The sequence below is a fragment of the Camelus dromedarius genome, chromosome 17 (assembly GCF_036321535.1).
Source record: "Camelus dromedarius isolate mCamDro1 chromosome 17, mCamDro1.pat, whole genome shotgun sequence".
NCBI lineage: Eukaryota > Metazoa > Chordata > Mammalia > Artiodactyla > Camelidae > Camelus > Camelus dromedarius.
This window is the reverse complement of record NC_087452.1, coordinates 7,816,195-7,842,956: the sequence shown is the minus strand read 5'-3', so window position 1 is coordinate 7,842,956 and position 26,762 is coordinate 7,816,195. Positions and strand designations below refer to the sequence as shown.

The 26,762-nt window shown below is 39.2% G+C and overlaps 1 protein-coding gene across 21 annotated transcripts in view; it reads left to right on the top strand.

The window, feature by feature from the left end:
- The window catches only part of GRM7 (glutamate metabotropic receptor 7), a 770,235-nt gene that overhangs the window by 489,209 nt on the left and 254,264 nt on the right, over positions 1–26,762 (top strand). For all 21 annotated transcript variants that reach the window (XR_004142565.2, XR_004142567.2, XR_004142566.2 and 18 more), the window contains 2 exons: positions 12,880–13,080; positions 20,464–20,603. Coding sequence is in view for 7 of the 21 variants with exons in the window: in XM_010984985.3 (XP_010983287.1) it covers positions 12,880–13,080; positions 20,464–20,603 (341 nt within the window). In the remaining 14 variants the exon portion in view is untranslated. The remainder of the gene's footprint in view (positions 1–12,879; positions 13,081–20,463; positions 20,604–26,762) is intronic.

The window sequence follows — 26,762 nt, the reverse complement described above, 5'->3', positions numbered from 1 at the left end:
CCCTTCACAGCTCTCGACAAATGAATCAAGATCTACAGGGGACTCAAAGGACTCAAAGTTTTTTTAATACCAGGGAAGAAACAAATTAGGGGATGCAAGAGGTATTGGAGAGTAAGAAGGGCATTGAGATACTTGTGTGCTGCTAGAAGGAAAAAAAGTATCTCTACTTAATAGAGCCACAGGGAAGCAGAGAGTTCTCAGGAAATAACCAGGTTTTTGCTACATTAAGGGAGTATTTGAAAACTGGGATAACATTGTGGTGAGGGATCCTGTATGTGAATTAGGAGTCCCGGAGAGCCCAGTCAAAGGATTTGTAAAGATGGAAGGAGTTGGTGGTTGAACAGGGGAGAAGATGGCATATGGCGGTGAGAACTGGGCAAGTAAAGGATCATCAGAGAGGCTTGTCAGTCAAACTTGGATGACAGGCATGAAAGATTTAGTTCTGAGAATGTTCTGGAAGAGTGTGATCATTTGAGCCCATGAAGATTTGGAACCATGATTTCCAGTAGTGGTAACATACATTGTGACCTTTATTTTGTAGTCTATTTCTGTCTGTGAGCTTGGAGGCATTGGAAGTGATTCAAGGTTCCTCACAATATCTGGCCAAATGGAGAACATAATCAGTTTCTCTCTCATAATAAGTACCTTTTTATAGCTGAAGAAACAAGCTCAGAGAGGTTATATAACCCCCCTGCAGTCACAAGTATAATGCATGCAGATGCAGGGTTTCAGCCCAGGTTTATCTGAACCCACCTCCAAGCCCTTAACACTCCTGCAGTGGTTGGCCTGATTATAGGAGAGATCGAAGTGTCATCACATTGGTTTCCAAATACGAGATTGTGGAAGGCTTTTTTTCCATTATATCTTACTGACCAAATGTGTTTTAAACAAAGCCTGGATTTCTAGACTTTGCATGAAGAACCTCCTCAGTCCTGCGCTACCGAGGCGTTTCATCCAATACCATTTACTTAATTTCCTCCGGGTAGCGTGGATGTGGCCCGCTGCTCGTCAGGCAAATCATCCAACGTGTTCTGACTGGTCAACTGTCGGTTTCAGCTTTCTGATTAGCACTTGGTTAAAATTTGTTTTCCTTGTCAGATGTTCTGTTTTTTGTTTTGTATTTTGTTTGTTTGTTTTTTAAACACATCAGGAATGTGACATTCCTGAGAAGCTCAGAGCATTCAGAAACTGAGTCAGGAACTGTATCAACTTTATTTCTGTTATGAACATTGTTAGGGCTCAGTAGGAGAAAAAAACTATTTTAGTTTCTTTTTTTTTTAACTAAGTGGTTTAAAGATCTAAATGTAAGACCTGAAACCATAAAATTCCTAGAAGAGATCATAGACAGAACACTCTGACAAAAATCTTAGCAATATTTTCTTGGATCAGTCTCCTAAGGCAAAAAAAAAAAAAAAAAAAAAAGGAAAAATAAACAAATGGGATCTAATAAAACTTAAAAGTTTTTACACAGCAAAGGAAACCACTGACAAAATGAAAAGACAACCTATGTATAGAATGAGAGAAAATATTAGCAAACGACGCAACCAGCAAGGGGTTAATAGCCAAAATATACAAATAGCTCATATAGCTCAGTATTAAAAACAAACAAACCCACAAACAATCCAATCAAAAAATGAGCAGAAGACTTGAATAGACATTTTTCCAGAAGACATATAGATGGCCAACAGGCACATGAGAAGATTCTCAACATTGCTGTTTATTTGAGAAGGCAACAAAACCACAATAAGGTATCACCTCACAGATGTAAGAAAGTCTACAAGTAACAAATGTTGGAAAGGATGTGGAGAAGAGGAAATCCTCCTACACTGTTGGTGAGAATGTAAATTGATGCAACCACTATGGAAAACAGTATTTAAGCTTTGATCATGACTAAATGGTCAAAAGTATATGTGACATGGTATATTTACATACGTATGTGTAGTGTAAAATTAATCTTGCCTTCAAAAAAGAGCTAACAGAATATGTTTATCATCTTCACTTGAGTAACTTAATTTAAGCCAGTGAGAGCAGTGATGATAGTCTTTAGGCACATAAGAACCCTGTTTAAGAAAAATGTCCCCAGCCCCTCTCTCCCTCTTCAGAGACGGCCCACATTCTGTCTATGGAGTGTGTACCTAGTTTTAATCTGAGCACCCATCCCCCACACCTCATGGCCTTTCTCTCGCCTGTCAATGTATCTCTCTGAATAAATCTACCTTCACTCAAAAAAAAAAAAAATCCCCGATATCAGAATTTGATGTCCTGCTGTTATCTGTCTTTGTCTGCGGTCATCTGGTCACCTGAATTAAAACCTTTCATCTCAGCCATCAGCTATAAAGTGAAAGATTATAATCTTTCTTTGCTACCCTTTTACAGAAGCTACTTGCTCATTTTTTAAAAATTTTTTATTGATTTATAATCATTTTACAATGTGTCAAATTCCAGTGTAGAGCACAATTTTTCAGTTACACATAAACATACATATATTCATTGTTACTTTTTTTTCTCTGTGAGCTACCATAAGTTCTTGTGTATATTGCCCTGTGCTATACAGTATAATCTTGTTTATTTATTCTACGATTTTGAAATCCCAGTCTATCTCTTCCCACCACTCTCCCCCTTGGGAACCACAAGTTTGTATTCTATGTCTATGAGTCTGTTTCTGTTTTGTATTTATGCTTTGTTTGTTTTCTTTTTTAGATTCCACATATTAGCGATCTCATATGGTATTTTTCTTTCTCTTTCTGGCTTACTTCACTTAGAATGACATTCTCCAGGAGCATCCATGTTGCTGCAAATGGCGTTATGTTGTCGGTTTTTATGGCTGAATAGTGTTCCATTGTATAAATATACCACATCTTCTTTATCCAGTTATCTGTTGATGGACATTTAGGCTGCTTCCATGTCTTGGCTATTGTAAATAGTGCTACTATGAACATTGGGGTGCAGGTATCATTTTGAAGTAGGGTTCCTTCTGGGTATATGCCCAGGAGCGGGATTCCTGGGTCATATGGTAAGTCTATTCCTAGTCTTTTGAGGAATCTCCATACTGTTTTCCACAGTGGCTGCACCCAACTGCATTCCCACCAGCAGTGTAGGAGGGTTCCCCTTTCTCCACAGCCTCTCCAGCATTTGTCATTTGTGGACTTTTGAATGATGGCCATTCTGACTGGTGTGATGTGATACCTCATTGTAGTTTGTATTTGCATTTCTCTGATTATTAGTGATATTGAGCATTTTTTCATGTGCCTATTGATCATGTGTATGTCTTCCTTGGAGAATTGCTTGTTTAGGTCTTTTGCCCATTTTTGGATTGGGTTTTTTTTTGTTACTAAGTCGTATGAGCTGCTTATATAGTCTGGAGATCAAGCCTTTGTTGGTTTCATTTGTACTTGCTCATTATTTTGTTTTCCTTTCTAGGATATTCACTCATTCTTTCATCCTTTTTGGATATCTCCTGCATTCCAGGCCCACCCCATTTTGGGTTCTGGGCATATATAACTGTTTACCTCTGAGGAGTTCCACATACACACGTGTGTATTCTTTCTTTTTGTTTATAGTCACTATAACTGAATACAGAACTCAAATGGAGTTCAACCACGGCCTTTTCTTTTTATACATACTGACATTGGACTGATGATTCTGAGAAGTCCTTTCAAACCTTGCAGTGGGATCAGTTCCCTTATGCCTTTTCTCTGCACATCATGAGGCAGAGGGGCATCCTGCTAGTGAGATGAAATCAGTCTGTCTCCATCACATGCCTACTTTGCTTCCAGGAAGTGACTTTGGACCATGGGAGTCAGATGACCTTGCCTGTGTGCCACATCTGTCCTTGGTGTGCCCCTTCATAAATACCTGGACAGCAAAGTCATTCTTAAGCCCTGAGATGAGAGATGGAAACTCTGCTTTTCAGCAGGAGCATCTGAATGGAGCTATGAACAGTGACAGTGCAGGAGGGTTTTGTGTTCATATCTGTGTCCCTTGGCTCTAGTCGGGTGTCTGGCATGTACTTGGTATCCCTTGGAGGCCAATTGACTCCATCTCCTCTGTTTGCTCCCTGCCTATTCCCCCTTTTCTTCAACCTAATCTTCTTTTTGTTCTTTTTCCTCTTTTTTCATCCTCCTCCTCCTCTTCCAGTCTCCTTATCCATCCCCTCCTTCTTTCTTCTACTTCTTTTCTACTTCCTCACCCTCCACTGCCCCATGTCCTTTTCCTTTTCTTTTTCTTCCTACTCTATTTTTTCTCTTCTCTTTCTCTTATTTTATAAACATCATGTCATCTTTCAAACAAAGATAAAAAGCAGAGAGAATAGTGGAAAGAATCACCATGGATCCATCACTGAACCTCAACAGTAGTCAAAACATGGCCCGTTGACGTTCACCTGTACCCACATGTTGTTCTCACCTCCGGCCATTTCAAAGTGCACCCAGACATTTAATTTTTTTAATACTTAGTATGCTCTCTAAGAGATAAATACTGTTAAACATATATAACACACACACACAAAACCAGTAGTTCCCCATTATCATCAATAATCTCTCACTTTGTTCATAAATGTCTTTATAGCATTAATATGATTACAGGTAGATCTGAACAAAGTCCATATACCACATTTATTTCAAATATCTCATAAGTCTTTAAATTTTAAAATGTTTCTCTCCATTTTTTTTTAACCTTTGTGATTTCTATGTTGAAGAAAATAGCTTATTATGATTTCTGTAGAATTTTTTATATTTGGTTTTTGGTTTTTGCATCTCTGCAATGTTGATTTACATATTTATTTCTCTTTTTCCTGTAAATTATTCAGTATATCCAGAAACTTGGTCAGGTTGATCTTTCTCTCTCCCTCCCTCCCTCTTTTCCTCTTTCCATCTCCCCCACCCTTCCCCTCTCTTTTTCTTTCTTTGTGTGGTGGTGAGTTTATTATTTGATAGAATGTTTACCAGTTGATACTGTACATTTACTGTTGGCTCACGTCAGAAGACACACAAAATCTGATTTTTATTTTGTGTGATGTTAAGATCAGAAACAAGAGTGGTGATATTTAGGAGGGTACACCTACTGGGGGCAAAGAAGCTAAGTCTGTGTTTTCATTTTCCCTCTGAAAATGTGTTTGTGTGTGTGTGAAATTTTTAGTTTTACAGGCTTACCCACCCATACACATATATACAGTGACATTTTCTAAATTAAGACAACTAACTTGCTAATGTCTGAAGCAAAGAAGGAGGAGGGTGGGGGAGGAGAAAGAGAAGAAAGGAAAAAATTCATGATGGTTCTAGTGCTGACCTCCCGACCTGTGGGCTCTACAGTTCTCATCAGCCTGTCACTCCAGGTTTTAGCAGCTATTCATACTGACTGCACAGATCCGTTATTTCATCTAGTGTCTAAATACATTTTTAATACATTGTTTAATATTCTGAGAGTTCTACCTAAATGCAATTCATGGAATGGCATACACTGACTTTCAGAGGAGCAGAACCTCATTATTGAAGGGGCTCCTGTGATGAATGGGTTAAGAGAAGAGGCATCTACAGCAGTGTATATATCTATGGTTTTAATTTTGAGGTCACTTTTGGAAAGATTGCTTCCGTGGTGATTTTTACCGTTTGCTTAGAAGAAGCAACTGAAACTGTATAAACAGAAATTTAGCCTAAGAAATCAGAAGAGAGGAAATCTATGTGAGAAATGGGAACAGAATCTATGCACTTCTTTAAGAAACCAGATCTCGTTCTGTTTGGGATACCAAGGTTTCTCGTGTGAGTTTCAGAAGTAATGTTCTCAGTTCTTGCTCAGTTGGCTGCATGACCTAAAACAGACGGCTCTTGGACATAAAGTCCTTCGCTGAGTATCTCAAAACGCCTTCCACACATTTGGGGTGTGTGGAACTTGGAGCTGGGACAGTCCTTCCAATCCTTTGCCCTGGGTGCCCTACTCCTATCCTACAGTTACTCACCGCACATATCTTAACTTGCACTTACCTGGAAATCGAAAATGGAATTGTGGAAGAAAACCCAGTTGTAAATGACAAATAGTCTTCTGGGAAGCATCCTGCATGGAAGTGGTTAGAAATGAGGGTTTGTGGCTAGGCATTGTTGTTCTCTTTTGCTAGAATTCTTTCTGAATCTTTGATGCAGTACTCAGTGTGTCTGTTTCAAAACATTGGGATGTTAATGGTTCAGTTAAAATCCCATTTTGGTGATCTAAGGTAAGGGGTTAGCTGGGAAGTCATCTGGCAGTTTGGTTTTGTTGTCGTCCTTCTGCCAGCCTTTTGGCGATTTCTCTGGGCATTGTCTTTTCCGCTCAAGGAAAAGTCAGGGAAGAATGTGATGGTAGTTGTCAAAACCACCCATTTCCTCCTTGCAGGAAACTCAAGCAAAAAGATGCAGTGTGTATAAGAGGAGGTAAAAATTATGGCTACCATGAACTTTGAGATTATTGGTGGCTCAAATCTAAACTTGAAAATAATCTAAGGGGGAAACTCAGGTTCATCGCTTTCCCAAGTGCAGATATGGAGGGAACCGTTTAGCTAATGGTCTATGATGTAGAGTGAAGTAACAGAGAGACTGGGAATGGATCACAGATGGAAAAAATAATAGCATTTCCCCAAGAAAGTGTTGTGAGGGTTAAACAGGAAACCATGAGAAGTGCTTAGCACAGAGCGTGGTGCACTGGAGGAACACAGTGGGCCCAGGCTGCCTGCAGCCGTAGGACAGGGAACCCCATCATTCCTTGCATGAGTGGCTGAGCTCATTTAATTTTCAGTCAGTCTCACTTCCAAACAGAGGGGCAGCAACAGTGAAGGTTTTTGTCTCAATCTAGACCTTCTGACTTTCCTTCTACTGAGATTTCCTGCCATGGGTTTTTACTCTGAGATTCTATAGATAAGGGTCACTGCAAAAAAATTTTTTTTAAAAAAAAAGGCAGCAAAGCAAATTTATATAAAACAGAATCTTATTTTACCATTAACATTCATCTTAGAAATGTATATGCATGAAAAGAAAAAAAAATCCAGTAAACTGAGTTATTTATTTTTAAATTATGGAAGGGACTGCAGTTGCATTTTGACAAGGCTTGCAAGCTAAGGGTAGCATTTTTTCAGAACCTTGCAAGATTTTCTAGTGCTCCAGGATATCCACCCTCCATCCCTGCATCCTCTTTATCCAGAATCTAGCAGTTTTATTGCTACCAAAATGCACCCCAACTCTTCTCAAAGCTCCTGCAATGTATTATTTTCCTGTTTTTATTAGGGTATTTATCATTTGCAGTATATCCAAGCATTAGTATTTTAGTTAATTATCTACAGTTCTTCTCAGGACTTTAGCCTCAAGAAATTTTTAAGTCTGTGGCTCTCCATTCAATGAAATATATTTATGTAACACAAGGTTTGAAGGCTTAGCCAGCACAAATATACATGACCAGAGAAGGGTCTTCCAGAAGCAAATAACTGCAATTAATATTTGAAATCAAAATTACAATTTATCACTCCCTGAGAAACATAAGGTAAACAGTGGGCCAGTAGTTCAAGTCTGCAGAACCTTCCTGGGAGGTTTTTCAGTTCACACTAGCAAATATCTTTGTTTCCTGCCTCTGCCCAACTCTCTCTCTTTCCTTTTTCCCATTGAAATGGGATTGTTTATATTAATAATTTCAATTCCATAATTTCTTGCATTTTCTTTGCGTTTTTTCCTCCCTCATTGTTAGCTCATGCATAATAACTAAGGCATATACTCTGAGAAAGCAGTTGGTTCAAAGGGACAAAATAAGTGGGTCTTTCAAAGAGAGAAGACCTCACCAGCAGAATGAACTCTAGAAATTCCGGTTGTGAGAGGGGTGGTAAATTATTCTTGTGTCGTGCAGCTCACAGTTTATTCAACAGAAGTTTGAAAGAGTGTGTTTTGAAGATAAATACTGAACTCTTTGGATAAAAATAACAGTGCAACAGAAAATCAGGAGACTTTAAAAGGAGAATTTCTGTGCCTACTGGAGAAGTAAAAAAAAAAATGAATACTTCAGAGTTCTCATTTTATCTAAACCTCAGATCCTTTCTTGGGAAACGTGATGAAAGGATGAACTTCATTCAAGAAAAGAACGTGACATCTCAGTTCATCACAAGGATTCAAAGAATGAGCTGTTAACTAGGAACTGATTGAAAATGCTTTCTTTTTTTTTATTTTAGTCTATGTTGTTAAAAATACTTCTAAAATTACATTTTTTTTGCAGTTTTTTGGGGGGGCATGCTTATACTAGACCCTTAAGATGTTGTAAAATGGTACGTGAATAAGAAGTGTGGTGTTCAGATAAACCTGGAAAATATTGAATATCAAGCGTTAGTCAAGTGGATAAGCCATTGAAGATGTCACATAGGAAAAATGTAGGGTGACTCTAGGCCTGGCTAACTTGCAACTCAATTGGATTTTTACATCCCTACCACATTTTTATTCTGTTATTTGTGTGCTGTGTCATTGCCTGAGGACTGCAAAATGACTGGAATAACTGCGGATATGTGTGTGTGTGTTATGTGGAGGGGTGATACTTTTGAGACAATTGAATACAATCTCTCTTTAAGAGCAAATAAACTTTCTCGGGAGTTCCCTCAATAAACTCTTTTCTTACATCTCACTGTATAGAATTGTGTCCCATGCCTGTTCCCAAATCAGCCCTTGCCAAGGAAGTTGAATTGGCTTAGACCAAGAGGATTGACTCAGTGAGGCTCAGGAGGGGTCCAGAACCCCTCGCTCCTATGGTGGCTGTCAATACCTGAAGAGAACCAGATTTCAGTTAGGGGAGGAAGGCCAAGTGGTAGATGAGTAACCGGACTCTGAACTTGGCACACAGTTGTGTGTGCCACAGTAGGAGAAGTCAAGTTAGCTTTTTGTTGTTTTTTTAATGAATTTCCCAGTTCTGATTTTCTTGATATAAGACTAAACAGGTCAAATCCTTGTAGCCCGAGAGACAAATATAACCCCCTTTTCTCACAGTGTTTAATAAGCTAATGGGCCTGGTGACTCTTCAAGAAAGGACTAAAGTCTGTAATGTTTCACACATAATGAAATGCTTCACAATCTGAAATATTGCAGTTATTTTTCAAGGCATTCTTTCTGAGATGAATGTCTTTATAAATGCAGTTTAAAAACTGCTCTCCTGAATTACTAGTCTGAACCTGTTTCATAGTACATATTTTATAATGGCCATAATGCCATCAAGATTGCCTTTTTTAAGCACTATAAATAAGAGAAATTTGTAAAGTAGCAGGTTGTAAAATTAATATTAGAAAATGAATTGCCTTATAAAGTAAGTAAAGTAAAATGTTACTGTAAGAATCTAGTTGGTGAGTTCACTGTGTAGTTATTTCAACCTTGCTCTACATTTAAACTTTTTTTGTGATGGAAAGTTGAAAAATAATAAAACAACCACAAAAAAATGAGAATAGCTTTTATGTATGCAACTCAAAACCCTTGGGAATACATAGCAAAGAAAACCATATTTTAATAGCAAAACTAAATAAAACACCAAGGCTGCCTTTCCTGGAAACACTCAAAACCCATGTGAGAAAAATTTTAAAACACTGTTGAAGGAAGCAAATGTAGATTTGAGCAAATGGTAAGACACAAATGGGAATTCTCACCTTTACAGAGATTTCTGTTCTAAGTTTATTTATAAACACAATGTAAACCCAGTAAATGTAACATTACATTTTTTTTTCCTTTTCTTGCAACAGATAGGTAGTTAATAAAGCTCGTTGGAGTAAATAAACAAAAATAACCAGGAAGATTTGAGGGGAAAAAAAAGCAACAATTCTGGTGAGAGAGGGGCCAACTCTACCCATTATTAAAATATGTTACAAAGCTCTTTTAATTGAAACTGGAGTATTGGCACATGAATAGACAAACCAAACAATGACATGGATTTAAAAAATCCAGAAATAGATGTAATTACTTATGGAAATTTATGTATAATAAATGAAGTGCTTCCGATCAGTTTAAAAAGATGAACTGGTGTATGTTACAATAACTGACTAACTGTATGGGAAAAGATAACATTTTGATTCTTGACACTGCAGAACAAAATACATTCCAAGTGAATGAAATATCTAAGTTTAAAAAATAAAATTATAGAAGTACTAGAAGAAAACATGGATGGAATATTCTTTACTCTGGGAGTGGGAGCATTTTTTCCAAACATGATTGAAAATCCACAAACAATAAGACAATAAATTAATTTTTGGAAAAATAATTTTTAATCTAATATTTTATTTGGACAATACCTAAAGTGTATAAAAGAAAAATAGCAAACCAGTAAAAATATTTGCAACTTAATCTCAAAGAATTAATAAGACTAATTAATAAAAAGCTTTTAAAAATAGAGCAGAGGACCAACTTTTTATAAAAATTGGCTAGATTATAAACAATTTGCAGAAAAGACATACAATAGACTTTATAGGTAAAGATGTTCAACCTCTCCTATAATAAGAAAAATGCAAATAAAAATAGACTGTGGTAGCATTTCTCACATATCTGATTGACAGAAATCCAAGTTTGAGGACGTAACTTGTTTGTTGAGGTAGTTGGAAAACAAACACTCTCATTCTTTGCTGGGTGGAAAGCAAAGTAGTGCGAAGTCATTAGAGGGGAACTTGCCAATATTTAGCAAAAATGTGTATGAATTTACTCTTTAACAAAGCAATACCGTTGATCAGAATCAGTCACCAAAATATTCAGACAAGAATTAAAAAACATAAAATTGCCCAAAGCTGTTCATGACACTACAGTTTCTAGACTGTTTGGTAGGTGTAATTGTTACTCTAAGGATGTTATCTGTGTATTGTGGATTAAAGCAAATGAATAATTATAATGGTGTCATTAAGAACCAGGATTTTCCTTCTATGAAAGAAAATGTGGCAAAGGCGTAAGAGTGTCAAGATTAGTAAAAACCCTGTAGTCCAGAATTTGAATTGGAACAGTATGGATTCATGGCGAATTTTATGTTTTTCAAAAAAAAGAAAAAAAATACTGCTCTACACACACTGAAAAGGTGTGGACCCAGTGACAAGCAGTGAGCATGAGGTTGATTGGTATTTAAATGAGATACATATAAAATACAAAAGTGCTGTTTGAGATAGTAATGTGTGCTCTAAGAAGGAAAAATACCAGTCCACATAATTTTGGGAAATTCTGAACTTCCTTCTTGGAAATTATACTTTACATTATATTAAATGCACTGAAACAGTCTCTAAGTAAAGAAATCTAATAATATTTAACACAGTGACTGTCAGGAGCTCTTTGTTTTGCAGGAAAAGGGATTGTATGATTCCTATTGTTTCTCCATGACACAAATGTACTATAGAAAACAATTGGGGAAATACTGCTGTGAAAGTGGAATTTAATCTTTGGGTAATTACTTGTCACACAGGGACATGAGGTCTAAAGAGAGTTCCTGGCAGGATCGTGTACATAATGCTTGCATAAATTAATACAGGTATTGTTTAGAATCTTTTAGATACTAAATGCTGTGTCCAGTACTGGGGACATAAGGAAAACAACAACAAAACAGAAAGTGGTAGAGCATTAAAATATTGTGCTATTCTTAGTTTTATAATAAAGATTTGAAATGGTTTATTAAAATATTTGAAAGACTAAGCGTAAGCAACCATTGAATTGTGCCATGGAGAGAGAATTCAGTTGTGATGGCAAAAGCAAGGAGGGACATTTCTGGCAAACCAAAGACCATGTGAAAAGGTAATGTTAGAGTTGATGATGTATTCAGGAAAAAAAATCACCATACTGTCTGGAGCAAAAAAATTTTCAAAAGGATTGTGGGAAAAAAGGTGAGGTTAGGCTAATGATGTGAGATAAATGTTAATTTTGGCTTCTGATAAACCCGAGCTGTCATCATTGCTCTACCGGTGCATGACCTCCGGAAGATGATTTGATTTCTGTAAGGCTCAGCTTTCCCATCTGTATAATGAGGATTAATAATATTTAGCTCGCAAAGTGAGGATGAAATGAGAAGAATGTACATAAAGCTTCCAGCACAGTGGAGGGCTCTTAATCACTGTCAGTCTTGTTGTTAGGCAGACAGGAACAAAATGATGAACACCCTCCATTGTCAGGAGAGGAGATTAGGATTTGATTTTGTAGGCAGTGGAGAACCATTGAGGAATTCTGAGCTTGGGGCCAAGGTGATTAGCTCTGTGGTTTGAAAATATGAGCACAGAGGAAGACTGCTAGCATTGCATCCTGATGGGAGATGAGAAACAAATAAATAAGGCGTTGGTAGCGTGGCCAAAACTGTTCAGTGTTTGAGAGGTTGGGCTGTTCATTCAATAGATGTGGGAATGTGGAGTGAGAGACAGGAAAGAATAGAAAATGGCACCAGGGTTTCTGGCCTGAGCATCTGAGCATCCAGTAATCCCAACAGCTGAGATGGCACAGGGAGTGGAGGAGGTATATAGGAGAAGGTCACGAGTTCAGGGGGGAATTTAGTTTGTTTTCTATCATTTTCTTTCGGGCCCTCACCTTTGCAGACGCAGTGAGCTTTGAAGATCCGAACGTGACAGCCCGGCTTCTAATCCCAGCAACCCCTTCATTCTATATACACCACTGTGTTTGGAATAAATAGTGTGTTGACTTCTTCCAAAAGCTGTTGTAATCATTTGGAGTGCTGCTTCTAAAATGTGTCTAGGACACCAGGAGGGTTTGTGTCACGTGCTCCGAAGTCAAATACCGAGAGCTATTAAAACCACCAGACGTGGTAGCCAAACATGGATATGTGGTATACTCTCCAAAGCTCTGTTTTCTTTAGCTTTGATGGAAGTAAATGCAAATTTAAGCATCCTACTCAACACCAATCTTTGTGTGTGTTCCTTGTTTTAATGTGCAGGACAGGAGAGGATTGGAAAAGATTCCAACTATGAGCAGGAGGGTAAAGTTCAGTTCGTGATTGACGCCGTGTACGCAATGGCTCACGCCCTGCATCACATGAACAAGGACCTCTGTGCTGACTACCGGGGTGTCTGTCCGGAGATGGAGCAAGCTGGGGGCAAGAAGTTGCTGAAGTATATTCGCAACGTGAATTTCAATGGTGAGTCTCCAAACATCCATCCCTTTTCGAAGTCCTAGTTGTTGGCATTCTGCATTTCGTAAGTTATGTAGTTGGATGGTTATTTACTCTTGAGCATGTTGACTATATAATTTCAAATGATTGAATCAGTTATAGGATTGAATGAGTAGTGAGTGAGGCCATGAATGAATGAATGAATGAATTTTGGGAGGTCATGGTTTGGCCTCCTTTTCTTAAAGTAGAAGTGTTGGGTTTTTTGTTTTTTGTTTTTTTGCCAGTTTTTTCCTCAGTGAATGTAAGGACAAATGGGAAGGGATAAGAGGATAAGGAAGGGACAGTTGCTCTAGGTACTCAAGTTAATCGAAGTAATGATTGTAATCTGTCCACACCAACCACCAATTTCAGATTACAAACGTATTTCTCAAAGTATAAAATTCTGGTGGAAATTAATGTTCTACCTAAAAGAGATGGGTGGATGGGAAAATTGGTGGTTAGGGTAGAAGGCATAAAGGAAGAGTACCATTTCTCTGATCATACCTTTTACCCCTTTAAGGTAGTCTTGACTCTTAAAACATCTTAATGCTCCACATACCAAAACCTAAATAAATAATTAAAATTTGCCCAAATGTGGATTGTATTTGTCAGGGTTCTCCAGAGACAAAGGACCGATAGGCTATGTATGTATGGAGAGAGAGAGAATAGGAGGTTGAGTGTAGGAATTGGCTGATGCAGTGATGAAGGACACATCTCACACCTGCCATCTATAAACTGGAGACCCAGGGCAGCAGTGGTGTGGTTCAGTACAAGTGCCAAGGCCTTGGAATGAGGGTTGGTGGTGTAAGTCCCAATCTGTGTCTGAAAGCCACCGAACAAGGAATTCCAGTGTCTAAGGGCAGGAGGAGATGGGTGTCTCTGCTCAAGGAGAGAGAGTGAATTTGCCCTTCTTTTGCCTTTTGTCCTATTCATACCCTGAAGGGACTGGATGATGCCTGCCCGCATTGAGGGAAGGGCATCTGCTTTATTCAGTTCAACAATTCAGATCCTAATCTCTGCCAGAAATCTCCTCATCTGCACCTAGAAATTAAATTTTACCAACTATTTGGGCATCCCCAGTCAAGCTGACACATAAAATTAACCATCTTAAATGTCAATTATATCTCAATCAAAAAAAACCCATTACATACGTGTAGTACAAAATTTAATATGGTAATAAACCTAAGTACATTACATATGAATGACATAACCACGCGAAAGGGGATGAGGAAGAAAAAAATGAGTGCAAATAATTTTAGAAGACAGAATTTGACTATATACTGTAAGACTAAAGACTTCTGTACACAGATATTATACAATAGTTAGTACATTACTATGTGTTTTGTCAGGACTCTGAAGATTGTTTATGTGCATCAGAGGGCTGAGAGGTTCAATTAAAGTAATGTGGATAATGAGAGGCAGGTCTCTGATTGTCAGAGAAAGAAATTGCTAATAAGGATGAGAGGAAGCTCAAATAAATCTTACTGTGTCGGATTAGAACAGAAGATACCAGCATGATCACAGGGCTGTTAATGTACACGCGGATGGGGAGATACATGGATATGTGTACATTGCTTATGTACGTAAACGTTTAATGCCTAGTTCTGTCCATTGAGAGGGCCTAGAAGAAATGACACCTCGGTAGAAATGGCTACATCTAACACCCACATTGTATTTATAAATGCCATTCTCCAATGAAAAAACTAGGGCTCCCTCATTAAACCATTGATTCAGGGGCCAGGGCAGGACACGTACAAGATGAGTTGGAAACATCATGTGCCACCAAGTGAGAATGTCTCGAAAACTGCTGGGGTCACGTTGAGAGGGCACCAAAACCAACTTGCAGAAGATGCCATTGGCTAATTCTGGGCCAACCATGGATTAAACTCATAGAATATAACAAATCTCAGTGAGTCCATACTGATATAAATACATAATTGAATTGAATACATAAATGCAGGAGAAGGGCCAGGGTGATGGAATGATGCAAATATGGAAATACAAAAATCACCGTTTTGCACTGGCCTCAGTAATAACTGTTTCAGGCACAACTCATCAGTGGATGCTAAAATGATTGGGCTAAAGTAGGAGGAGAAATAAGATATTTGTATAATCTCAAAGTATCCTTCATCGTGGAACATACTCATTACAGAGGGGGAATGAGCAGTTTTGAAGTGGAGAAACCTGGAAGACAGCCCTTCACCAAGTCGCCACGGTCAGCATCACAGTAATGAGACTTCATAGCATCACTGCCTCCTGTTATGAGACACCCAGGGAAGGTTAGGACATCACTTCTAAGGCCTCATTGCCAAAACCATATAGCCTCAATCTAACCATGAAGAAGCATCAGACATCCATAATTGAAAAACGTCTTACAAAATTAACTGGCTAGTACTCTACAGAAGTGTCCAGGTCATGAGAAAAGATAGATGGAGGAAGTGTTCCAGACTGGAAGAAACTAAGGAGACATTACTATTAAATGCAATGTGGGAGCATTGATCTTAAACCAGAAAAAAGAAGGATATTAATGGGACAGTGGAAGAACTTCTAATAAAACTTGAGGATTAGTTTTAAATAGTATTCTATCAATGTTAATTTCCTGGTTTAGGTAATTATATTATGGTTAAAAAAAGTCTTCTTGCTTCTCTGCTTGTAAATAACAATCCATTTAAAGCCACAATATCCTATCAATCATTCATGAATTACCGAGTAACTCAGTGAAGAGAAGCCACATCTGATTTTAGAACCAAGAGTTTTTGAGTTAAGATAGAGACAAAAATGATAATGTATATAGCCAGAAAATAGTTCAACTACATATGATCTTCGTTTTGTAGTTTTTTCCTGATCTTACAGAAGCTCTTAAAACAAAACATTAATTTCCCCAGAACCAAGCATATATAAATTTTATTACATATCCTGGGGTCAGTTTCTGGGCTTTAAATTATGGTCCATAGGTACACGTGACCATTCTTACACTAGTAACAACAACAATAACAACAAAAATTCATTTGGGGGATGTTTTTGGTGATTCTCATCAGATTCTTCTTCCAGATAATGCTTGTAGAATCACTGTGTTAAGATGATTTTATCCACTGAGGAGCCCAGGTTGCTGAGTTTCTGATTGGACACAGGCCTGTGTTTATCAAATGATTACCGTGTGCAGCAAACTGCTAAGTACTTTCTGTGTGTTGGCTTACTTAATATTCAAAATGCCAAATGGTTTAGATCATTTCCTTCCTTCCTTCCTTCCTTCATGTATTTTTTTCACTAGTAAGGAAACTGATTCACAGAGAAACCAAGACTCATGACGCTCAAAGCCACACAGTTAGGTTGTGATGATGCTGTAATTTGTACCTAGGGCATAACACCATGGCCTGCTCCCTTGACTATTATTAAGCATCTGAGAGGAAGGGGTTACTGCAACATGCCTGCTGTTCCATCTTAGAACAAAGGCTCTGTGGGAGTTTACAGAAAGGGCCAATTGTTTCTCTCTTTGGCATCATAGTAATCATGCTGTGTGTTCACCATGATCTCCTTTACTCTGGTGATATTTCTTTCTGCCATGGGGACAGGCAGGAGACTTCTGGGGTACTGTGACATTTGTTAATAATGGGGCTCAACAGTTTTGTAAAACAAAAACAAAAAACCTGTGTTAGATTTAGTGAAGTGGTTTTCATGTCACTTTAAGTGAGCAACTATTAGGGTGAAAAGAAACTTGACATTGTTTAGTCACTCAGTTTCCTGATTTTTAAATAAAGAAATCAAATCCTGGAGAGCAGAAGATATTTCTCCGAGACTTTACAGCTAGGAAATAAGAGGCAGATCTAAAATTCAAGTCTCTTTCCCTTCTGGTCTGTTATTAAAAATGTAGCCTCTCCTTTGCATGTTTTAGAAATTTAATGTTTCTTTTTCTCAATAAGCCTAATTGTGCTCTCTTGTTACATTCGTATAAAATGCTCTATACTCCTCGGAGTTTTGTTCCAGACCAGGAGAGTACAATTTAACAACTCTGACCATCACATTTATAAAAGCATCAATTTAGGAAACGATAATAGAATGTTCTAAAACTATTGACTACATCTTCACGAAATACTTAACCTCCTCTTGTGCACCAACAGAAAAGATGGCTAATTTTGTCTTCATCACTCCTAGCCATCTTTTCCTGCATCCCAAATGAATGCAATGACCTGAGACTGAATTTTAGTTCTCTCTCGATGATGTTGGCCTATCCAACCAGATGTCAACACTTAAAAGTTTCACGCATTTGTTGTCTTGGATACACAATCTTAGACAATTGCCACATTGTGAAGTATTTAACTTAAAGTATGTCTGTACCTTGATTTACTACTTTCCAAAGAACAGATTGGGTCGGGATATATTTAATATAGATGGCGCATCTCATGTTCTCTTCTCGAAACATGAAGTTAGCTTTCCTTCACTGAGGAGTGAGATCTGTGTTCCCTTCTCTCAAATCTGAGTGACTAATAGAGGAGTAGCAACAAGTGACTTTTAAGGCATAACATGTAATAGGGCTTCTGCCTGGTTCTCGTGGGACTTCCGTATTATGAACACGGCTACCATGTTAGGAGGAAGCCAAGAAGCCAGTGGACCAGCTACATGCGGGTGTCCCAGCCAGAGCCCCAGCTTGGGTCACAAACTGTTTAGCCGGCTTCAGTTGTCAGACATGTGAGCTGCAACTTGCCCCAGCTGCTGTGAGTGGACCAGAGAGGGGTTGTTTTTGCCAATCCCTGCCCCAATTGCAAAATACAGGTTGTCTTTTTTTTTTTTTTTTTTGAGCAGTATGTTTTAGGATAGTTTGTTGAGCAGCAAAAGATTAGCTGGAACACAAATCAGTGCAACATTTCTGGAGTCTGTGCATGGGGAGGCAAAAAGAGAAGAGAGAACCTGTCAGGTAAATACTTTGATGCTGAGTGCTGTTTTGTGATCTGAGCAACCTACTTCCCAAATCCTTCTCAAACCAGGAAGAAAGGAATGATACTCAGATACTCTCATCTGGGAAGGAGACTTCGTACCTGAGTGCCTTCCATCTCCCATCATTCTCTCCCAGTATCCCTGCTTTCTTTACCTTAGGACCCTTGCCTTCTGGCCCAGGTTCCTGGTAGAGATTTCTGCAGGTGATCACTTCTCCTTTGATAACTTACTTATTTTCTCTGGATTTGTTTTATCTTTTATTTATTTATTTATTTATTTATTTATTTATTTATTTATTTATTTTTTACTATAGAGTTCATTAAACTCAGTGACTCTTTTTCTCTTTCAAGAAGTTCAGGAGTGCTGTTTAAAAGAAGTTTTGTGGAGAAAAAAAAAAAAACTGCCAAAACATGCCAGTTGCATTATAGAATCCATCAGAAAGGTCAAAGCCACACAATACGCTGTTACCAGTCACTTAGATAGGCTGTTCAGCTCTTCTTCTGTATTTATTTATTTTTTAGAGCATGAACTTTAGTGAGAACAGAAAGGGAACTGCAGGGATCATTTCTCCTCAAAAGATTGTAAGAAGGGAGACAGGTGAGGTGGGTACCATCCTGATGAATATTTTCCTGGTGGGCTTGAGATCCTTCATAGCTCCAGGCCTCCAATCATCTTCCTCTCTCTTCGCAAAGACTGAAAAGCTTAATTAAGTCATATTATTTACTGAGTAGAAGCTGTAGAATTATAGCAAAGCACAAGATGAATCCTAGTATTCAATGTGCAATCTGAATATTAATGTCTTCCTGAAAAATAATGAATAGTGTGGAGATAGCGTGGAGTTTTTTATAGCTGCCCCTGGTACCCAGCTTCTGTGTTGGGCCTTCCCTTCCAGAGGAGTAACTTTTACCCTAGGATTGCAACTCTGTGTGCCTCTTGTCACCAGATACGTTATCCCCCTTTCTGGACCCTTTTTCTAGCTTTATCTTGGGGTGTGTGACAGTTTGTGTTGGGTAACTCTCAGCATCATTCCCGCTTCCTTAGTGTCAGCATCCATATTTACTGTTCTAAGCATAGTCTCTCCAATCCATTTATCATGCCTTTGTTCTTTCATCCATGTCATTAATGCAAATACCATGTTGGCCCAAATCCTGCAGAAGTCAATGACTGCTAACCAGATGCAGAGCCCTGCCACCATCAGCATCTTCAGTTTTTTAATGAGAATTATCAAAAGTACTTTATTTTCATCACCTGAGACTTGTGCGGCTCCCCTATAAATAGCAAAATGAACTCCTGTTCTCAGTGATTCTGTTTCAGCTTGTAATTGATCTCTAAACTTCTCTGTAAAAGGCAGGAAGCAGAGCCCTGTTTTCTGCTGGGAACAATGCTCTGGTGTTAAACTAAGGCAGGGTAGACACTAGTCACATCCCCTTGAGCCAGCGGAACTTTTCCTGTCTCCAAGGGATCATGAGAGAGCGCTGAGCTACCAAACTTCTGGTGATTCCTTTGTTACTGTTGCTGAAAGTAACCAAAACTCACATCTTCCATTCTCTGTAAGGTTTGCCATTTGTTCCTTATGGTTAATATTGAGGGACTTTTCGCTCACAACCAACTTTCAATATAAATATAAATATATATTGAATTTTATATATATATATATAACTATATATACAAATATAAAATTATATATTTATAAATATATGAACATATATATACACTCTCAGTACACACATTAGTCTTTTAAAATTGACTTTGGTGTCTGAGTTTTGCCCTCCAAATTGGTTTTATCTGAGGATAAATGTTTTAAATAAGACCCAAATAGGAAACTGAGAAAGAAATCATTGTTTATAAAGCCTTTACCAGGCACACTGCTAAGCATTTTAGGGTGACTGTCCTATGAAACAAATAATCATCAAAACGTATTTTTTAAATGCGTTCAGTATCCAAGTATGTTTTTAAGTGAACTTTTGTGCTTGTTTTTCAGTTCTCTTACATTTCCCTTTTAAAATGCTTTTATTTATTTCTTGAAATGATTTATTTTATTGACCACAATTTAGTGTTTAGTGAAAACTTAATAATAATAGTAAAATAATAATAATAATAATAGCAACAACAAAACTTAAGATTTTCTTTGGAAAATAATGCATTTAATTTTTATTCCTTATAAGAAAGGACAAAGTAGAATAAAATACTTTAAGACATTGAAAAATTGGACTTGTTTAAAGCGGAAAGCAGGTCGTCTTCCCATCTTCTATAGTCTGCATTCACGGACCACAGTGATGACTTGCCAGTAAGTTTCAGGAAACATTTGGGGTGAACCTGTTAAACAGTGGGGTTACCTACTTTGCTCATCACCAGATCTCCAGACCATTATCCAGGGCGTAAGAGACAGAAGGAATCTTGTAATTTAACTGAAGTCTGTCATTTTCTTGTATTCCTCAGGCAGTGCGGGCACACCAGTAATGTTTAACAAGAACGGGGACGCACCTGGGCGTTACGACATCTTTCAGTACCAGGCCACAAACACCACCAACCCTGGTTACCGTCTGATTGGACAGTGGACAGATGAACTGCAGCTCAATGTGAGTTCTACCTGTTCCTCTTCCTTTGCTTACATGATGAATGAACAGACATTTATTGTGCTAAGTTTGGCAGAGGTTTCTTGTCTGTGAGCATCTGCAAGTGAACATGCAGTGTGTTACAGGCATCAGCAGAGACTGATAACCAGGAATAACAGTGATGATGATGGCGGCGATAGGAAATGCTTGTGGAGCTCATGCCTGAGCTACTCAGCAACTGTGTGAGTCATCTCATTTAATATGAGGTTCTGATAGCTTAACGAACAAGTTACCAGCTAATACTTTAATACTTTCTCGAGATCTTTTTTGGGTTGGATCCTCTTAGGAAGTGGAGACAATTTGATGATTGGGTCTCTTGGTGATTTTTACCTAGGAGATCAGAGCATAAGAGATGTGCGAGAATTACGCCTAAAAATGAATAGTAGGTGCTTATGGGAACTGGGAAAGGAGATGTCTGGTTATTTTTGTGGTTGTGGAGTATCCTTGTTTGTGTCTCGTTTCACACGTGATGGCGGAGTGGCCTTGTTTATCTTGTTCCATCATAGTCATGGAGTGGCCTTGCCTGATTATCACTGATGTTCCCCTGAAGTGGCCCTGTTTGGAATACGCCTGCCTAGATGTTAGCTGACAGCCTTCCAGCCCCCTTTTATTTATTTATCTTTTTTACTTTCTTAATACATCAGGTTCAACATTAAAAAATGTGCTTCTAGTAGTACTTCTAGTGCCTTATTTGTGACTATTGAAATATTCCTTTAAACTCACGGGCTAGGATACCTCCATCCTACCGGAGACCCGCATGGCTGGAGCTCAGCCCATCACACATGTCCTGCTTTTCCTCCCCAACGGGAAGGAACTAAAATGGGTCAGACCGGAGCTTGGTGGGTAAGGTCCTGGAGCCTGGGGTGCAGGGGTGGCGGAAGTCAGAGGAGAAGGCGTACTGCATCGCCTCTTCTATTGAGATTCACTGGACTGGGTTACACTTCAAGAAAGTTCTACAGCAGGTCCCTCGATGTGGTTCTGTTCAGGCCTTCAACAGGTTGTTTGAAGTGCACACACACTAGGGAGGGCAGTCTGCTTTCCTCGGTTTCCAATTCAAATGTCCATCTTACCCTGAAACACCTGTACAATGTTTAAACAAATATCAGGGCACCCATGGCCCAGTCAAGTTGACACATACAATGACCCATTTTATAGGCCCTATCCCAGAAGAGTCCCTTCATTGTCTCTTCCAAACCTGGAAATGATGCCATTAGCCTTTATTGGTCTACACCTTGGGAGGTACTCTGGAAATTACTGAGAACAAGGCTTTTTGAGCGTAGAACACAGAGTTGATGTCTTGGGGGCAATGGGGCTTGGGTCATGGTTTTTAGAGAAGAGGGTTGTGCATAAAGCAAGTATGGGGGGGGGCGATGCTGAAGTCATGATGGGCCATCTACCTCATTTGCACATTGTCCTGCCTGGCTCTGCTTGTGTCTGTCCAGTTCTCCTTATCTCAAGGCCCACTGTCCCTGTGGGCTGACATGAAGTTTGGGTCCAAAGGATTGTGATCTGGAGTCCAAGAATTGATGGACAGTAGCGGTGAATGCTAAGGTCCAAAACCAAACAGAATGCTGAAAGTATCCTGACCTCAAGACACATTTTGCAAGCAAAAATAGAAAATACAAGCAAAACAAATAAGCAGAACCTCATGGGTAAACCCAAGGGGTAGCAATCAAAAGCACAACCAAGGCAGTATAGCCTGGCCAACGTACCCCAGGTGTGTCTTCATGGGGTGTTGCCTGTATGATACACAGGTGGGCCAGCCAGAACTGAAGGTGGGCAGTCAAGGTCCATGATACACATGTGAGATGCTCAGGACCCTTGTAAGACCCCAGAGGTTAAATGAATGCGTTCATCTTTTCCAGCATAATTCCCTGCACCAGTGTTAAGTTTCTAACGTGTGTAATTTGTCCACCTACACAAGGACTCCCAGCCGAGCGTCTCCCGCTTTACGTATTAGCTGGGAGTTCTCAAGTCCACTATTTTTAAGAACCAGCATCGACACTGATGTCAGTTCTCCTTGTTGGATTTGTATTTTATCCTTTATAAGGACTGTATTTAATTAGCCATTCAACAACTTTTTGTTTTGTTTAAAAGCACCTCTCATGTGATGATGTTGTAAGAGGCAGTGGGAACACAATAATATCAAAACAAGCATGGCCCCTGTTCTTGGATAACTGAAGACTGAGGATAGAGCTGGATGGTAAAGAAGAGAGATGTATGTATGTGGAAATTCCAAAGTGTGATAAGAGATATGGCAGGAGAGAGAGTGATGGAGGTAGAGTGGGACCTACTGGATGAGGCGTATGAATGACCCACTGAGCCACGGGAGAAGGCAGGCATGGCAGTGGTGTCACGAGGGGAGAAAAGAGGGAGGAGGAGGGGGAGAAGTTAGGGCAGTAGGTAAGAGCCGAGGCAGGCAGCCCCTTGTAGGTTGTAATAAATGTTTTTAAAAACTTTATTCTGAGCGCGTGTAAAAGCCATGAAGAAGTTATAAAGCAGGAGAGTGACTGGATCAAATTTAGGAATAAAAATTCCTTTGTTTGCTGAGAAGGTAATAGGAATGGGAGTAGAAAGACCAATTAAGAGTGAATTGCAGCTGTCGAGCTAAAATAGGATGGCTTAGTGAAGGGGTTCACAAACTTCAGTGTGCTGCAGAATCATCTGGAGGGCTTGTGTAAACACAGATTGCTGGGCATACACCCAGGTTCCTGATTCAGAAGGTCTGGGAGTGGAAGGAGGCCAAAATATTCATCTTCCTAAGGAGTCACTGTATGATACTGATGGTACTTTGAGAACCGCTGGCTTAGAGAGTGTGGTAATAGCGGAGACGTAATGAAATGAGTGGAAAATGTGTCTGTTTAATATGTAATACACATTTGTATATACATATATAATTACATATGTATCTTACAGGAAGAATACCATAATTTAGTGATGGACTCAGTACTGGGAAAAATAATCAGTATTGAGACTGAAGGAAAAATAATAACTGAGACTGAAGGAAAAATAGTCAAGAGTGAATCCCGTGTTTATAGCATCCCCTGTGGATGGTGTCACATGAGGTTAGGGAGACTGCTGGGAGTGGGAGGGGTAAAACTGAAAATCCTAATTTAGTCTTCCCAAATGTCTGAGAGCCAAAATGAAATGCACAGAAGTCTAAAACTCAGAAGAGAGTTTTGGGTTATAGTTATTTTAAAAGGTAAATTGTTAACCTATACATGGCCTTGAAATCCATTAGATAGAGAGAAAAAATATACTAGCAGGGAACCCAAGGCCTTGAAAACCTCATAGGAAATGAGAGTTCCAGTCCGACTATTCCAGATAGCTCCCGATTTCAAATATTCTGTTTAATTTGCCTGGAGAGTTGAGCCGACCACATTACCTTGGATTTTTGTTTTTGTTAATGGAAGCTAGATCTGGAGGTATGCTTGACTTAGCATTAAATAGGAGCATTTTTGATTCTGCTTTTCTTGCTGATGAGGGTGTGGTAGGAAGAGCAGGCAGGACCTGAATCCTCAGCCGGACCCAGCAGCTTATGCTTGGTATTACGTGCGCCCTAAAGGTGTGATCGGCTGAGCCGGGAACACGGCTATTTTTAGACCCAAGAGCCGCTGGGTTAATTCAGAAAGTAGCCACTGAATTTCATCTGGCCTTGAAAGGAGGTTACTCTATAGATGCCTTTTATGGGCCCTTTAAGATATTGGCAAATCTAACTTGAATCACAATGAAAAGGCAAAAGAGGCGGCCAGGTAGTGCCCAGAGGGCTCTCCGCCCCTCTGACCTAGAGACCCAGGGCGCAGCCCAGGTTGCCTGTCTGGTGTTTGGTGTCCTATCCAGAGTCCCCCTGCTCAAGACGTTGCTTTTGCTCTAGTTACTCTGATTCCGTTAAGAGTTCTTTGAGAGCGATATTTGGGCAAACTTCATTTTGTAGGTTTGCTTTCTCCTAGTCAACGGAATAAAACAAAGCATTTCAGGTAACAAGTGTACTTGTTCTCATTCATGAAGACGGGAGGTACTCTTTCAATCCCCAGTTAGATCATCTCTTGCAAATGGAATTTTCAAGAGAGCTTTCTCTATGGTCAGTAATTGCAAATGTGTTTGTTAGCTGAGAAAGCAGCGTTTTTGAGTCTCACAGCCCCAGCGCTGTGGACCGCATTGCTCACCGTTCTGTAGCCAGTCCTCGGGAATTGAGGTGCCTGGGAGGGCCCTCTCTGTTTCAGAATGTACTGCCCTCTACCCCGCCCCCCACCCCCGTCCACTGGTAGCTTCAGGCCCCGTCCCCTCTGTGGGCTCACAGATGACCACACGGTGTGCTTCTGAAATAGTTCTGCACAAGCAGGAATTCATCAGAAGGAAATCATAAAGAGCAAAGCCATTTCCTCTCCCAGCGGCCAGCCCTACAGAAATAACCCTGGTTTATTTTCTCAGGTTTGTATTGTACTGTGCAGAGATGCTAGAGAACATCATTCCTGGCGGAGAAGCAGGAGAGAGGGGATAAGGCAGCAAAGATGCACTGTTCATCTGCAGTGTGTCAGGCAGGACGGTAGCCAATGGAGATGCTGAGAGAAACGAGGGGCAGGTCCCTGGACTCAGAGTTCACAGAATGGAATCAGCGCTCTGTAATAGGTCTGCTGCATTCACAGATAGGCGCTGCTTTGAGGCACTGATTTATATTTAAACTGGACTTTTAAGGATAAATAGTACTTCCCAAGATGGAGAAGAAGACAAATAAATGTTTTAAAATGAATAATGCAGTACTAGTTAAACAATGGGATGGGGAATGTGTTGGAAAAAGGGCAAAACATGAAAGATAGTTGAAAAAATTATGAATTTATGATGTGAATAAACTCTACATTTGTTTTGCATATTAGAAACAAAGGTGATTTCTGCTGTCTTTCATTTATTTGCAATTAGGAGGAAATTTAGATAGGCCTAAAATGTTTTTTTCAAATAACTGAAATTTTCTCTGAAATACCAACATGTTAATTAAAGTTAAGGAAAAAATTACACTCTTAATAGGCAGCTTCTTACAGTGTACTCCACACTCTCTTAAACGGAAAACTGAACAAAATATCTCTTAACCTTTACTGGAACCCTTATCATCTGCTGTTCTGTGGGATAGTCCAACTTAGTGGTCTTCTGAGGTGTGGGGGTTTTTTTAAGTGATTTGTCCCTGTTAAGCTTACTTTCCACTAGAGACTGAAAGCTCCTGAAAGGTAGAATCCTTGTTTAATTGTTGTTTTACACCTACAAGCATAGTACCTGGTACATAGCAGGCATTTGGGTTTGTTGTTAATATATGAAACTGTGTAAAATTAGCATGAATTCTTTTTAATGGAAGACATGATCTGCAACACTTTTTCTCTCTGGGAAAAGTGACTAAGCTTCCTTTTTAGCCACATGCTTTGCCCTGGATAGTTCCCACGTCCGGGGACAAGACATGATTTAGCCTAAGTCAGTCACTGTAGCCATAGAGATGAGATGGGCACTAAACTAAGCCTGTCCAATCAGGATGAACTGCTGGACGTCTGCCAGCCAGTCTGGGACACCAATACCTCCCACTGGAAGTGGGTGTGGCCACAGGAGGCACAGGGAGCCTTTTGGAGGCCCTCCACCATGCAGGCGCTCCACGGAAGAGGAGTCAAAACTTAGAGAGGGAACCTAGGTGTAGGTCACATCATTGGAGCCCTAAGAAACCCCTGCAAGAAGCCATTTGTAGTGTTCTCTGGATTGTTTCCATGATAAATGAAGGCAACTTAAGTTTGATACTTTTTACTCAGAATCTCATTCATGGCAATCAAAAATTTAAAAAAAATAGTTTACATTTTAATATGTAAAGGGGAATGTCAGCTTACCCTCAGTAAGTAGAATTTTTTCGATTTCATTAAACTAAAGTGATTACAATTTAATTTTCAAAGTTGTGATTTTGTTAAATATTGAATCTTCACCCTGGTTAGAATTTGGGCTTTTATGGGCATTTAAAGGCATAAAAAATTACAGCTGATTGTGCTGTCACTGTTTATCAAATTTTATCTCCCATAATCAATACTTTCGCTTATACTGCCTATAAAACTACTAATCACTGTATTGTTTCAAAACTGCAACAGTAAAAATGTTTTA